The sequence below is a fragment of the Platalea leucorodia genome, assembly GCF_965183815.1.
Source record: "Platalea leucorodia genome assembly, chromosome: 13".
In the NCBI taxonomy this organism is placed as follows: Eukaryota; Metazoa; Chordata; class Aves; order Pelecaniformes; family Threskiornithidae; genus Platalea; species Platalea leucorodia.
The window spans coordinates 1,542,109-1,556,137 of NC_138835.1; the positions used below are offsets into that span (position 1 = coordinate 1,542,109).

General features: G+C 58.9%; 2 protein-coding genes across 2 annotated transcripts; both read right to left on the reverse strand.

Moving 5' to 3' along the window:
* Nucleotides 1-2,822: 2,822 nt before the first annotated feature.
* Nucleotides 2,823-3,872, reverse strand: LOC309596913 (P2Y purinoceptor 1-like; the record flags this gene model as incomplete). The annotated part of the gene is made up of 1 exon (XM_082325677.1): nucleotides 2,823-3,872. The coding sequence occupies one exon, from the start codon at nucleotides 3,870-3,872 to the stop codon at nucleotides 2,823-2,825; it is 1,050 nt and encodes a 349-aa protein (XP_082181803.1).
* Nucleotides 3,873-8,990: 5,118 nt separating this feature from the next.
* On the reverse strand, nucleotides 8,991-13,367 carry CCN5 (cellular communication network factor 5; the record flags this gene model as incomplete). The annotated part of the gene is made up of 5 exons (XM_082325947.1): nucleotides 8,991-9,058; nucleotides 9,609-9,802; nucleotides 9,998-10,249; nucleotides 10,823-11,039; nucleotides 13,308-13,367. The coding sequence occupies 5 exons, from the start codon at nucleotides 13,365-13,367 to the stop codon at nucleotides 9,035-9,037; spliced, it is 747 nt and encodes a 248-aa protein (XP_082182073.1). The 3' UTR covers nucleotides 8,991-9,034.
* Nucleotides 13,368-14,029: the final 662 nt, after the last annotated feature.

Genomic DNA, 14,029 nt, shown 5'->3' on the forward strand with positions numbered 1-14,029 from the left:
GCCAGCCAGGAACCGAGGCTGACGCCTGGTTCAGGATGCAACCATGGCCCAGCAGCTCCGGTGGGCGCTGACCCCTCCTGCCAGCAGCAAATGCTTGTGCATGGCCCTGCCAACGGCTGGCAGAGCTGCTGGGAGAAGGGGAAGGGGGAATATGGCAGCTCCCCACCTTCCCTGTCCCTCATCCACTGCCGAAACACGGACCATGTCCTCGCCTCCCCGTGCCCTGAGCGGGGACACAGCAGAGCTGTGCACGCTGGTTGCTCCAGGGACAATCCCACTGCTCCCAGGGGACAGAGAGCAGCGAGGAGGTTTTGAGCGGTCAGCGGGGCCCACGTGTTTTCAGCGGGTCCCCAGCGGTGACCATGCACCTGCAGCACCCACAGGGCGCAGCGGCCGCTCTCCACGGGGGAAGGAGCCTCCCTTGACGGTGAGGGCTGAGGAAGGAGGGCTGCTTTGCTGCTCCATCGCCAGCTGTGAAAGCCGGCCACGCAGGCTCAGGTGCGAGCAGTTTTCCCTTAACTACACATACAGCTACTAAAGGGAAGGAGCTCTTCCCTTCAGTTCACAGGGGGGAGCAGCATCCTCTGAGAATCAAGGGGACTGCAAAGCATGAGATACCAAAAACCCCCCATATCTCAGGGGCATCAGCCCGACGCACAGATCCTTAATGGCTTTTGCTGATTTGACAGCTGCAGGACACAGAAAAATGAGCAGATTTATAGCTGCAACTGTCCCTGGGGCTCAGAGGTTCTTCTTGGGATATGGATCTTTAAATCATCATTAACAGTGACGCGAGGGGGCACTGGAGAAGACGGAGCTGGGCCCAGCGATGCAAGGGGTGAGAGCAGTTTGCTGGCACTGCCCGTGCAGCTCTCCCTCCCTGGGGATGCAGTGATGCTTTATTTCCATCAATCATGCACAAAGTGGGTGCAGTGACAGGGTGCTGCAGTGCCTCTGGGCTGCAGGGAGCTGGAGCATCTTGGATGGGATCCACGCGGGAAGATGGAAGAGCTGGACAGCTTTTGGAGGTGTGGGTATTTTTTCAGGAAAGGAGGAGAAGAGTTCAGAGCTCTGGAGAAGCCCAGATCCAGGGAGCGTATGCAAGGAGCAGAGGCCAGATCTGATCCCAATGTCCCAAAGATCTTCCCTACTGCAGAGATGGAAGAACATCTCATTTAGGAATTTAAGCTTTGTCTTTGGGTTTCCTCTGGATGAAGTTGGAGTTGAAAGCTTCAGGGCTTTGCTGGCCCCTGCCTGGTGCTGAGCAGACTCCGGGGACCTACCTCCGAGCACGCCTGGCCCAGCACCGCTCTCCGCCGGCTGCCTGCAGCCTCGCCGCACAGGCAGGCAGCGCTCCCGGCAGCTCCCCGTCTGCAGAGCCCCGGGAAACTCATCGCCCGCAGGCCAGCTGGCTCCTGTGTTCCTATAGAGCTTTAAAAGAAGCCAGACGACTCACGACTGAAAGCATTAAGTGTTTATTTGCACTTCAGACATATTAACTCCATCTGAAAGCCAGCCGCGGCTCCCTCCGTGCAGGAGCAAAGGTGGGTCTGTGCGAGGAGCAGCTGACCGCAATAAATATCGGCTTTGGTCCAAAGAGCACAGCGTCCATGGGTCGGCATTTTCCCACAACCGGCTGATTCTAACTCACAATCTGCTTCCTTCAGCCGAGCTGCAAGACCTGCTGTTGCAAATCGCATTGCTCCTTTCACAAGGACCAAAACGTTCAGGATGTTCATGGTGGGGAACACCAAGAGCAGAAACCAAAATGCCGCTCGGGAGCCTCTGCTCCCGCCGAAGCAGAGATTTCCACGGCCCCGCTGGCAACGCCACGCGGACCGCCCTCGCCGTCGAATCTTGCCTTCGCAAGCCTTCAAACCAGCATTGCCTCTCTTTTTTTTTTGCATGTCTAATTTTTAATAGACCTGGCTAATCCCCTTGCAAGGCTGGATGCAAGAGTGAGATGCAGTCACCCACCTGAAGATTTCAAAACTCTCCTGGGATTTGCCTGCTGAAAGCAGCGGTTCAGGCTACTGCAGCCTTGCAAAAAAACCCAAATCCAACCAACAGCCTCCAGAAACTTTAAAATGCCAAGTTGTTGTTGGCTGCTATGTGATCTTCCAGAAGAGACTGAGTAATGCTGAAATTCTTTTTTCTTCTCTGAAGGAGGTAGGCAATAGAGGGTAACACAGATCCTGAAGCAGCTCAGTCACCCAGTAACAACTAGCCCAGGAACTGGCATGGATTAGTCATATATTTAAAACCTGATATTTTTATGAATATTTCCATTTCCAAAGCACTTCCCTTCTGCAAATATTCACCCTCTCAGCTGTCCTGTGGTGCAGGGCGTTAATTCCCGGTGCCCTCTCCTTGGGTGAAGGAGGGAATCCTGTCTCAAGCCCGTGTCCAGTGGGGGAGAGGGGCTGCACCGTGGGACAAGGCATCGTTCGCCCCATCCCTCGCTCACTGAGGAGCTCGATGAGCGGCTGGGGATCCAGGGGGATGTCAACCAGCTCCGAGCGCTGCACTGGAGGCTGGACTGGGAAATATTTCAGGACTGGAGTAAACATGGCGTTTATCTCTTTCCATCTGCAGGCGTACTGTAGGCGAAATGGTTGGATTGAGTAGCTTTGCTCCAAAGCCTGGCCCCGGTTTGCTCTCTGATGCCAGCAGTCCTGTCTGTCCTTTGTGTGAGACTGGAGCCAGTGATGCTGCAGTCACCACCTCTCCGCAAAGCAAGCGTCAAGGTGGGGGGGCTGCTCCCGAGAAGGGGCCAAGCGCAAACTGAAGTGGTTCATCCTTTGGAGGGGCTGCTGGGTACCTCAGAACTCATCAGAAGCCTCCTCCTCGCAAATAATGATGCTCACCTTCTTCTCATCCACCTGGGAAGAGGTGTCCCTCCCGAAGGTGGACCGCAGGGACTGGCTGGCTCTTTGGCGGATGGTCCTCATACGTGACATGCAGTCTTCGCTGGTCATCACGTAGAGCAGGGGGTTGAGGGCGCTGTTGAAACTGGCCAGGCCCCGGGTCACCTGGTAGGAAACATAGATGTTCTTTAAAGCCTGTGCGCAGGACCCTTGCAGCTGCCAGCCTCGAGACAACAAGTTGAGGTTTCTGAAGATGTGGTAGGGGAGGAAGCAGATGGAGAAGAGGACCATCACGAGAATCACCAGTCTGATGCTTCTCCTCCTGAGGTTGGGGTCCACAGTGTCATTCTTGCAAAGCACCACCACCACGTGGCAGTAGCATCCGATGATGATGAGGAACGGGATGACGAACCCAGTCATGGTGATGGTCGCGGTGTACGGCAAGTAAACACCCAGGTTCTCGTGCCCTGTCGTGTCGTGGCACTGCGTCCCTGTGTCGCCCATCTTGCTGAAGGCGAAACTGGGAGCTACCTGCACGATGACCCACGCCCAGACCAACGTGCTGAGCCATGCCGAGGAGGTTGCCCCCTGGCACCTGCCCCGCGCCTTCAGCGGGTGCACGATGCCCAGGTAGCGGTGGACGCTGATGCAGGTGAGGAAGCCGATGCTGGCGTAGAGGTTGAGGTGGAAGAGGCCCCGGGTGATCCGGCACCAGCCCTGCCCGAAGAGCCACACTCTGCCCTGCAGGTAGTAGCTGACGAGGAAGGGCAGCGTGCTGACGTACAGCAGGTCGGCCAGGCTCAGGTTGCCCACCAGCAGGCCGAGGGGATGGCGGGCACCCCGCCGGCGCCCGGTGCAGAGGTGCCATAGCCCCAGCCCATTCCCCACCAGCCCCAAGGGGATCACCGCCAGGTAGACGGCGGGCAAGAAGCGCTGGGCAAAGGTGGTGTCCACGGGGCACAGGGCTCCACTGCCGTTGCCAGGCCGCGGGGTGAGAGCCTCCATGGCCACCGGGCACTGCGGCAGCCCTGCCCACAGTGGGACGGCTGCTCCGGGGCCAGTGCTGGTCGTGGCAGTGCTCGGAGGAGCCGGTGCCTGGTGAAGCAGTGCCTGTTGCCCGTGGCAGGGGCGGGACGGCGCCGGCAGTGCCGTGCCCAGAGCCAGCCTCTGCAGCGCGGTGTTCCCCGGCGCAGGCTGCAGCTGCCCTCGCCTCCCAGCCCCGGCCGGGGGGTTTGGGGCGCAGGGCTCTCCCCCGGAGCGTGGGGAGGTTGTGGCAGGGCCGCCTCAGCGCAGAGCCTCGGTGTCCGGTGGCTTCCGCCGCTCCCTCGGCGCCTGCTGCCAGCCCACTTGAGATATTTTGAGCCGGGCGCTAGGGACGCGCAGGGCCCCGGCTATTTCAGACACCAGGCGTGCCTGGAGGGAGCGGGAGGAAGGGAGGAGGGCTCTGCCTCGGCGCGGGTGAGAGCTGCCTGAAGACAGGGGCCAAAGGTTTCAGCCTGCTCCTGCTTCTGGTCTATCCCACTCGGGGTGAGGAGAAACCCCCCGTCCCTCCAGACCAGGGGCTGGAAGCCTGCACCCCATAAGCCGCCCCTCACTTCCACTCCTGACACCCTTTCTCCTGGCCCCGCTGCTCGGACCGTGCCGTCCATCCAGACCCGCCGGGAGCGGGGTGAAGGCAGAGACCGGCAGCTTTCACGGGGCTCGTGCTGCCAGCCCCGCTCCAGCGGGCAGCCGGTGCCGCAGGCAGTGCCAGCAGGCGCAGGGGTGCCAGGCTGTCTGTCCCTCCCCCCAAAAAATCCTCTTCCCCCTCCTCCTTTGAGCGCTTTTGACCCATGCGGGGAGGAAACGCGAAAGAGGCTGTGACCATGCAGAAGACACCCAGACACTGTGAGGCTGGGGCAAGGGCTAAAACCAGCGACCCCGAAGAGGACCCCCAAGAAAAGCCAGCCTCTGTTTGCATTGCTGAGCAGCTGTGTAAACGGGGCCAGAAATAACTTTATCTGCAGGTGCAGGAGCAAACAAGCAATCATAAGGGAGGTTTACCCTGGCAAGCCACAGGGAAATGACCTTGGCAAAACGACTTCAGGTAAAGGGCTGGGCTCGGGAAGGGCCACGGCAGCCGGCTTGCCTGGAACTTAATCTCGGGCAGGGAATGGAAAAGGCTGGTATCTCGTCTGCCAGCTGGCACGGAGGCGGGGGCGAATCCTGCTGAGCCATCCTGACTGCCCTTCCCTCCTCCGAACATCCCCACTGGACCATCCTGGGGCACGGCAGGTCCGGGCCAGCATAGGGAAGCCCAAGGCATGGGGTGGTAGTAGCTGCTTATCGTGAGTATCAGCGTGTTGACTCCAAAAAGTGCTGGCTGGAGCAGATAAATTATGGGCAAGGCTGTGGGTTATTTCCTACCTATGTGACAAAATCCAGCCACTGCAGGTGTGCCCCGAGAGGTGAAGCTTAAAAGCTGTTTCCATGGGGTGAGGATATGGCTTTTCTGAGGTTTGCAGAGGCAAACCTCTGGTGGAACGGTGCTCCGGGAATAGCGGAGGAGGGGGTCCGTGGGGCTTGGCCCATGGCTCGGCAAAGCAGTCCTCTGTCCTGCCCTGCTCCTGCCCACTTCGCCTCCGTGCATTTCGGCTGCTCCTGCAGCCTGGGGTTGGGGTGGCACTTGCAGAGCAACTTTATGGAGGTGTGGAAGTGCAGGGAGATGAGAGGAACAAACTGGGAGCGGTCTCCTTTGCCCCAGAGCATTAACCATTGGGGAAACTGAGGCAGAGACAGCAGCTGGCTGGGAGGACTGCTGTAATCATGGGAAGGGTCACAGGCTGCTCTCAGCACCATGGGCAAAACTTTCTGTGTCCCCAGATCGGAGGCTTGGGGCTGGGGGCCGCCTGCCATGGGAAGGGAGGAGCAGAGCACGGGGCTGGCAGCGCATCCAGGGCAGCGCGCGAGCACAGGGCTGGGATGGCTCCTGCGGCCGCAAACACCTACCCCGAGTGACGGGCTTTCAGGCAACCCATTCAAGGCTCTTCACCAACAGCAAAACAAGGGCCTTGATCTACTCTTTTTTTATTGAGCACTGCACTCTTGTGCTCAGGGAGGTACGTGGCAACGTTTGGCTTTAATGAGGGGCTCATCCAGCCCTTTCTCGGCCAACTCCATGTTTTTTAGAAGTCATCAGTCATGAGAACGGCTTGGAAAAAAAGGTCTGACACACACGGTTTATTCACGCAGCCGCGCAGTTTCTGCTTCAGCTGCTGTGTGTGCTTGCGCAGAAACGGGCCGGGATCTGGCGCTCATCGCTGGTTCGGGAATACGGTTGTGAAATCACGTGCCGTTTATGTGTGCACATGTGGCCTATGCCTTGAGGACAGAGGTGAGTTGTCTTCTTTTTTGAGGTTTTTTTTATCTTTACAGGTGGCCATAATCCCCTGTGGCTGGCAGAGAGCTGCTGCCCCACGAGCGCAGGCAAAGCCCAGGACCCGCTGCGGCAGAGGCTGCAGTAAACGTGGTCCTCGAATAACCACGTGTTTCCAGGGGAGCAGGGCGTTAGAGGCAACAGCAAATATTGGGAGACTGGCAATCAAATTGCAAGAGTTGATTTCCCTGTATTCTTAGGGAAAAATAATTTGGATTTATTTGGATTCATTAGTTCATTATTTAGATGTTTTCTGCTTAGTGAATCAGGGAGAAATGACATTTTGCAGAAAAAAAAAAAAAAGAAAATTATAGCAGAGGTGCGTTGAGTCATTTCTGTTGGAGATGAGAATTACAGGTTGCTGCTTAAAAAGTGACCTTTTGATTTGTCCCATCCCCCAGAGGCGGCTGGGCAGGATTTGGGGGTGGGTGAGAGCCCTGGCAGCTCCTCTGGCCTTGCTGGCCGTGTCCTGACATGCTGAACCAAGAACTGGCTTAAAACCCAGGCTTTTCAGTACACGGACCGTGTCTTATCCATGTCAATCGAGGAACATTGTGGTTTTAAAGTCTACATGAGCCTCGTGTCACCCTTTTTTGGCACAGCCATCGCAGAGGTGAAAAAGCCAACAAAAGCTGCGGACCGGGCCACGTTCATTCTGCGATTTGCTGCCTGCCAGAGGTTCACTGCGTCCCCTGGATCACACTGAATTAATGATTTGTATTCAGGCAGAGCACCAGATGATCACAGTAAATCATTCTCTTTGTAAGCAATGTTTTACTGCGTGAGCAGTGAGATTTTTTTTATTTTCCTCTTCCCCCACCCCCCCACCCCCCCCCCCAGAAGTGACTGAAAAACATCCTTGACTTTAATTTTATTTCCAGGACTTGCAGGGGCCGGGGGAGCGGGCGAGCGGCTGCCTTGGCCCCGCTGCCTTTCCTGCTGCTTGTGGGGAGGCTTTGCCCCGGGCAGGGGAGAGGAGCTCCCTCTGCCATTCCGCCTTTCGCCCCTGCGCCCCTAAATCTGCCCCGGTGCCGCGTTGGCCTGGGTCGGGAGGACAGTCAGCTGGTGCACGATGCCGGGGAAATCCTGGTCCGGGGTGAGCAGAGGAGGTGTGGGGCTGGCGGGAGGAGGGATGAGTTACAGCGGGAGAATCTGGGCTTTGGTTTTTGGGAGGCTGAGGAGAGGCATGGCCGGGGCTGTGCCCGGGCCGCAGACCCAGCGGTAGCGCAGCCAACGCCATGCCGGGCTCTCCCGCACACCCCGGCAGCGAGTGGAGACGCGGGCACCGCTGCGGCCAGGCTGGGCGCCATCGGCGGAGCGGATGGAGCTCGTGGCTGGGTAAAAGCAAAGGGGCAGAATTTAATCCAGGATATAATATACTCTAATAATGTTTTCAGTGCTTTGATTTACATTTTTTTTTTTCTTTTTTATTTTCTTATTCTAAGCAGCCTGAATTGAGGTGCCTCGAAGCTGCTCCATCCTGGGTCAGGCCTTTCCTGCAGCAGCCGGGCTCGCCATGAGCAGCGGGGCTGCCGAGGGCTCACCGGATCCGGGCTCACGCCACACAGACAGGCCCAGACAAGCTCCATACCTAGATGAGCACATCTTTATTTTCAGTTCCATGAATACACATCTAAACTGTCCATATCTCGCCTGGACACGTCACCTAAACCGCTGCTCCTTTCCAGTCACCCTTCTCGCCCTGCCGTGGGACGTGCGTTCCTTCTGCACACTTGTGCGAGGCCGTTAGAGGGCATTTGGGTTTCATTTTTCCATCACCCAGGAGGATTATCGCTGTGGGAAAGTAAAGGCAGAGCCGCCGAGCAGCTCTCCTGCGCCGACTCTTGCATAGCGGGAGCAGCTCCAGCCCGTCGGGAGACGGCCCCGACTCATCTTTGGGATTCGTTTTCTCTTTTTCCTGCTTTTCTTTTGGCCTCGGCTCGCGGAGTATGTGCTTGGATGGCAGGCGGTATGTCTGGTGCTGCGGAGCGGTGTCTCCTGCGTCTGAGCTCCTTGCTTGCTGAAGCCCTGCCAAACCACCAGGGCTTTGGAGAGGAGGAGGCCAGGCGGAGCAGGAAGGTTTGTGTTTATTCTGGAGAGATGCGGGGAAGGTGAATTAGAGCTGCCATCAGGAGGACGCCTCTGCCCATGCCCAGGAAGGCGGCTGCCAGGTCACGGGGTGGATATCGTGGCATGGCTGAGCTCCTGCACGGTCGAGCCGCGCAGCCCGGCGCAGTGGTGACTTGTGGTCTACGGCCCGATGTACCTGCTCCTTCCCCGGGGGGCCAGGGCCTGAGGGGTCCTGCTGGGGATTTGGGCTTCCCGATGCTGGAGCCGGTCACCCTCGCAGACCCTGCAGAGCAGAGCTGTGTGCGTGACGTGGTGGCAGAGCAGCGTCACCTCTCCAAAAGCCCCACTGATCTGGGAAAGGACCAGTTCCCAGTTTCTCGGATGGATTCATGCTCATGGCAGGGTTCACCCATTTCCCATTACATTCAGCCTAAGAAACTCAGGGATGCTGCCCGGTAACCCTGCCTGGGCAGCGGGGCGCACCGAGGGGGCGGGTGCTGCGTGACATGGGGATCTTGTTCTCCATTTCCACCCTCCTTTGCAGCCAAAGTCCATCAGTTCTTCCCCAGTTTCCCAAGGGACGCGTCCTCCTTCTCCACCGAAACCACAGTGCCGTGGGCTTGTGCCAGACTCTTTGCCGGGATGAGGCGTCGGCTCCGGGATGCGACCAGGGTGGGCACGGCTACAAACGACCTCCTCTTCCCCTCTGGAAAGGCAGAGCAGAGAGTGATGGAGAGAGGGAGCGGGGTGGTGGCGTGTCCCCCGCGTCTGGGGAGCAGGGGCATGTGGCAGGGCAGGTGCCCGGCCCTGGGAAGTGCCGGCTGCATGCGAGCAAGGTAGTTTTGCACCATGCCTGCACTGGGGCTGTGCCAGGCTCATTAAAGGGGTGGCAGAACCCTGCTGCTCGGGCGGACCCAGGGAGCCAGGCAGGAGCTGCAGATGCATCTCCAGCCACCGAGGCAGGTCGAGCCCACCTGTGTGGCTCAGGGTTATGTGGGATCCCTGGTGTTCTCGGATTCAGACATCCAGAGACCTCAAAAATTCAAGTTTGCACCTGCCATCAGATAGCTGTTTTCCAAGCGCAGTTTCAGGAGATGGTTTATCTGTCCCTGAGATGCAGTCAGCGCATGGCTGGGGAGGGGTGATGGGGTGCCCACAGGTAACCGGGGGTCCCATGGCTCGTGCTGGCTGGCATCTCCCTTTCTCAGTCAAACCTATTGCCCGGAGGCACCAGCTTCACCAAGGCCCTCACTTACCGCCCGGGACGCTGCCGGCAGAGCCGGGCAGGGTCTGGCCATGCAGAGCCGCCTCTGAGTCTCCAGCCTGCAGTAGCGGTTCTGGTTGGAGACGCGGGTAGAAAAGCCCACGCCGCAGGTGGCCGAGCAGGCGCTCCACTCCGTGCCCCACTCCTGGCAGGGGTACGGCAGCAGCGGGGACGCTGCCCCGGCAGCTGGATGGAAAGAGATGGGGGGAAAAAGGGTGGTTGGAGCCAGGCGCTGTGCAGCGTGCCCTCCGGGTGCTGCGGGCACAGCCCTGCATGGTGGGGAAATGAGGTGTCTCCTGTTGATGTTCATGGTCTAGGGCGAAGGGACCATCCCCAGAGACCTGTGTGGGCATCCCCTCGCTGGCATGTCCTGCATCTTACCTGCCCCAGCATCCCGGAGGAGGTGGCGGTCCCGAACCTCGCAGATCCACTCTGGGCAGCACTTCCCCGGGACCTCCACGCGCCGCGGGTAGGGGCAGTCCGCGGTGGGCAGCCGGACGTCCTCCTGGCAGAGCGGGACGCAGGTGAAGCCCCCGTCCAGGCAGCGGCACTGGAGTTTGCAACTGGGCTGGAAAACCTCCCCATCTCGATAGACTCGGCCGTTCACCTCGCAGCCCTCCTCACCGTCCTCAACTGCAAGCAACAGCCGGGGAGCTTGTGAGGGACAAAGTGCCATGTGGATGGCAGAGGGGACTGCTGGGGGCAACCGTGGGGCTGGCACGGAGGGACTGAACCAGGGGCCGCAGAGGGGACCGAGAGGTGCGTGGGGCAGACCTGGGTTCGCAGCAGGGTGTGCGCTGCCCAGCCTCCTCCTCCTCACCGCCTCCTCTCCTCATCTCTGTAGTTTCAAAGCGGCAGCTCACCAGTTGCTGAGAAACCTACTGCCCTGTGGCTCTGACCCTGCCTTTCCGGATTTTCAAGTTTCTCTGAAATTTCTCTGCAGGACCCCCAGACTTCAGCATCCTTGGGACCCCCGTGTCCATCCCCACTCAAACCACCCCAAAACCCCAGTTGGCAAATGGGACAAGAGTTGCCTGGAGCTGCGGCACAGCCCCGTGCCCAAGCTGCCTGCATCAGCCTCGGTTTTCACCCTGAAAGCGGTGAGGGATGGCCGGAGCTGGCTGGGGCCCTGGCCGGAGCTGGGGCGGGTGCTGGGCTGGGGGCATGGGGGCGGCCCCGGCGGGGAGCGGGCACCCCTGTGCTCACAGTTGCAGGTGGCTCCTGTCCCCGCGGTCGCTGTGCTGTAGTCACAGACGAGGCCCTGGCTCTGGTCGCAGACGTGGAGGAAGTCGCAAGGCTCTCCCAGGCGCCGGGCGCAGATCTTACAGCAGCCGCAGCCGTCCAGGACCAGGGGGGAGCCGCGGGGGCAGCGGGGTGGCACCCAGGGGCAGTAGCATGGTCTCTGGCATAGCTGGGCACACACCTGCGGAGGCAAAGCCATCGCTGATTCAATACAGGTTGGTTTTTGGTTAACTGCTGCTATTTCACTGGGCCAGCCAGCCTCTCTCAATCATGGGGGCAGATTTTTGGTGGAGGGAGGCTCTGAAAAGCCATGGGAATATGGCAAAGCAGCCTGGAAATCTGTTGTCCTCTAAAGGTGAAACCAGGGAGAATGAGGGATGCTCAGCACTCCGCAGGGTGGGAACTTAAATGCACCACTGCTCTGAATACAAAGGAGGAGGATGGAGCTGCAAAGCCAACATCCCCGGTAGCGGAGATTTGGCGTCACAGGGGCTGAACACGCATGGTGAGGGCACAGCACCTCACTCCGAACAGTCTTAGAGCTCTCATTCACGCCAAAAACCAGGGCATCGCTTTGGCAGTGGGGGAACTGAAGCCAAAGGACCATCACTGCCCTCCTTCTGGTCCAGCCGCCTCCGCTGCCTGGCCCTGGCGGCAGCACCCTCTGCCTGGCCTGGCCCGCTGGGCGAGGAGCCCCGAGACAGGCGCGTTTTCGAGGACTGGGAGCTACCTTTCCCCTCCCAGCTAGTCAGAGCAATGACTTCGGCAGGGCTGTGCACCGCAGTCGTTCGCCTGCCCAGCCGGTTGTTTGCCAGGGCTGAGCCTGCAGGGATTCGCGCAGGCAGGTAGGTGTTTATATCCACGGCTCATTCTGCTTGCACGGTTACCCTGGCACAAACAGCTTTTGCAGGCAGCGCTCGTGCTCCCGTCATGTCGTATCTGACAGGGCTGTTGCATGTAGGGCCTGAAGCCAAGTGAGTTGGCTTTGCAGTTTGGAAGTGAATTATTTGCCAGTACTGGCCTAACTGTGCACGTGTGCGAGCCCCATGCAGCAGCTCCGAGCCGCTCGCTGGCAGCCCTGCCGCTCCGCTTGCCGCACGGCCAGCACCTGCAACGCAGGCAGCAGGTCAGCAAACGTGCAACCAAAAACTTCAGCCCTGTGCTGGTCCAGGCACTGGTGTCTCTGCTGAGACCGCCGAGAGATGGATGGGTTCAGCTGGACCGTGTGGATTTTAGATACCATTTTTCTTTCTCTTTTAGTTTCTCCTAGTAGCATCAGGTCTGACATGACCAGTTAGACAGAGAAGGTGGGTACTGGTGTGTTATCTGCTCCCCATTTGCAGCAGCTCAGATGGTTTTTATGGGCCTGTAGAAATGTCAGTGCCAGGAAATAAAATATATCCGAAACGGGCTGGGCAATCTGGGGCTTGTTCGGGTTTTATCAACGCGCAGCATTATTAGTGTGGCAGGGAGCAGAGAGAGACTCGCGGCAGGGGCCAAAGGACTGGCTGTGGTGGCCACGTTTGGGCTGGAGGCTCGAGGGCCCTTGGTGCTCCTCCGGGCACTCCTGAGCGCCTGGGGCAGGAGTCAGTGCTCCGTCACAGCCTACCCAGGCAGCCAAGGGCATTTCTCATCTTTCAGAAGGCTGCTATTACAAATCAATGTTTTAGAAAGATTAGCCAAGCCAGCCCCATTAATCCATTTCCCCCTGCTCTGTGTAATTACTTGTCTGTAGATGACAATGTGGCTCCTATCAGGGATCTTAACTGTCTGGGAAAGGAGGCAAATAGGCACGATGCTGCCATGGTGTCCCTGCTTGCAGAAGGTCTGCCTTGGGATTCAAGCAGCAATTAGAAGAACTCGGAGCTGAGATACCCCAAACTTTTCCTGTTCTCTGCACAGGCAACTATTTTCACACAGAATCCAAAAGGGAAAAAAAAAAAAAAATCACTGCAACAACCCAAATCCCATCGGAGGCATTGGCTTTGGATGAGCATCCCGGGGAGGGGGAAGAGCTGAGTAATGCCGAGGCCGGTGCTCGCTGCTTGGCCCGCTGCCGCGGGAGCCTGGGCAGGGACCAAGGAGTCTGCAGGAGCCGCTACCGCCGAGCTGCCGCTCGCTCGCACGCAGGGACGCATACCACAGCGCGGGAGAGCTGCAGGGACGGGGCGAGCAAACAGAGCGCATTGCTGCCATTCCTGCGCGCTCCGTGGGCTTGCACAACAGACGCCTGTGGCCCGTGGACGTTAAGACCTTGCAGCTTAATTGCAAATGTCTCTCCCAAGCACAGCTCTGCCCCTGTGGGACTGCATAAATACAGCCTGTCTGCTGGCCGGCGTTAGCCACCGGGCTCGTTGCAACACCCCAGTCCTCCCTGCATCTCGCTTTGCAAGAACCGGGTGCCTTCCCGACGGAGGCTAAAGCCACCCCAGGGCCCCGTCGCCCTTACCTTGGAGAGGATGCAGAGGAGGGAGAGGAAGAAGAGCTGCTTCTCCAGCTGGAGCCTCATGCTGCTCTCTCCCCTGCGCTTCAGCACATCACCCCCGGGCAGTTTGGAGGCAGCGGTGTGTTCGCAGGTTTTCAAGCCCCGAGTAGGTCCCGCTGCTGTTTATACTCTCCCCGCTCTGATGTCACTCACAGGCTCCAATATAAACATGAGTAGGTTTGGACAAGCCTCAACATTTTTTTTTCTTGCTTTTTTTTTTTTCCCCTCCCACATTCCAGCTGCCATTTCCACTCCCCTCAAGGTGAGAACGTGCTGTCCGCTGAGACAGCGAGGGAGGGAAGGGATGCTCTCCCCAGGAAGCACGGGACTGGGGAGCCAGGCTGGTGGGGTGCACCGGCCCCTTGCTGCTAGCCATGACCGGGAGGGAAGGTCCGTGCCTCTTCCTACTGATCAAGGTCTGCCCAGACAGAGCCGGTGTCTTTCTCCTGGGTTTTGAAGGGTTGGCAGGGCTGTCCCTGCTGCCGCCCTGGGACATTGCCACGACCAAGCAGGAACAGAGCACCCACCCCTGTATTTTATGCCGAGTGCCGTGCACAGCAGGCTGCGGGAGCGGGGTGAGCTGCCCACGCCGGGCAGAGCCCTGAAGTCAAGGGCAGGATCCTCTCCCTCCATCACTGGGGACAGCGTGCAACTTGCTTTTGATTGCCAGCAGCTCAGGCTGCAGC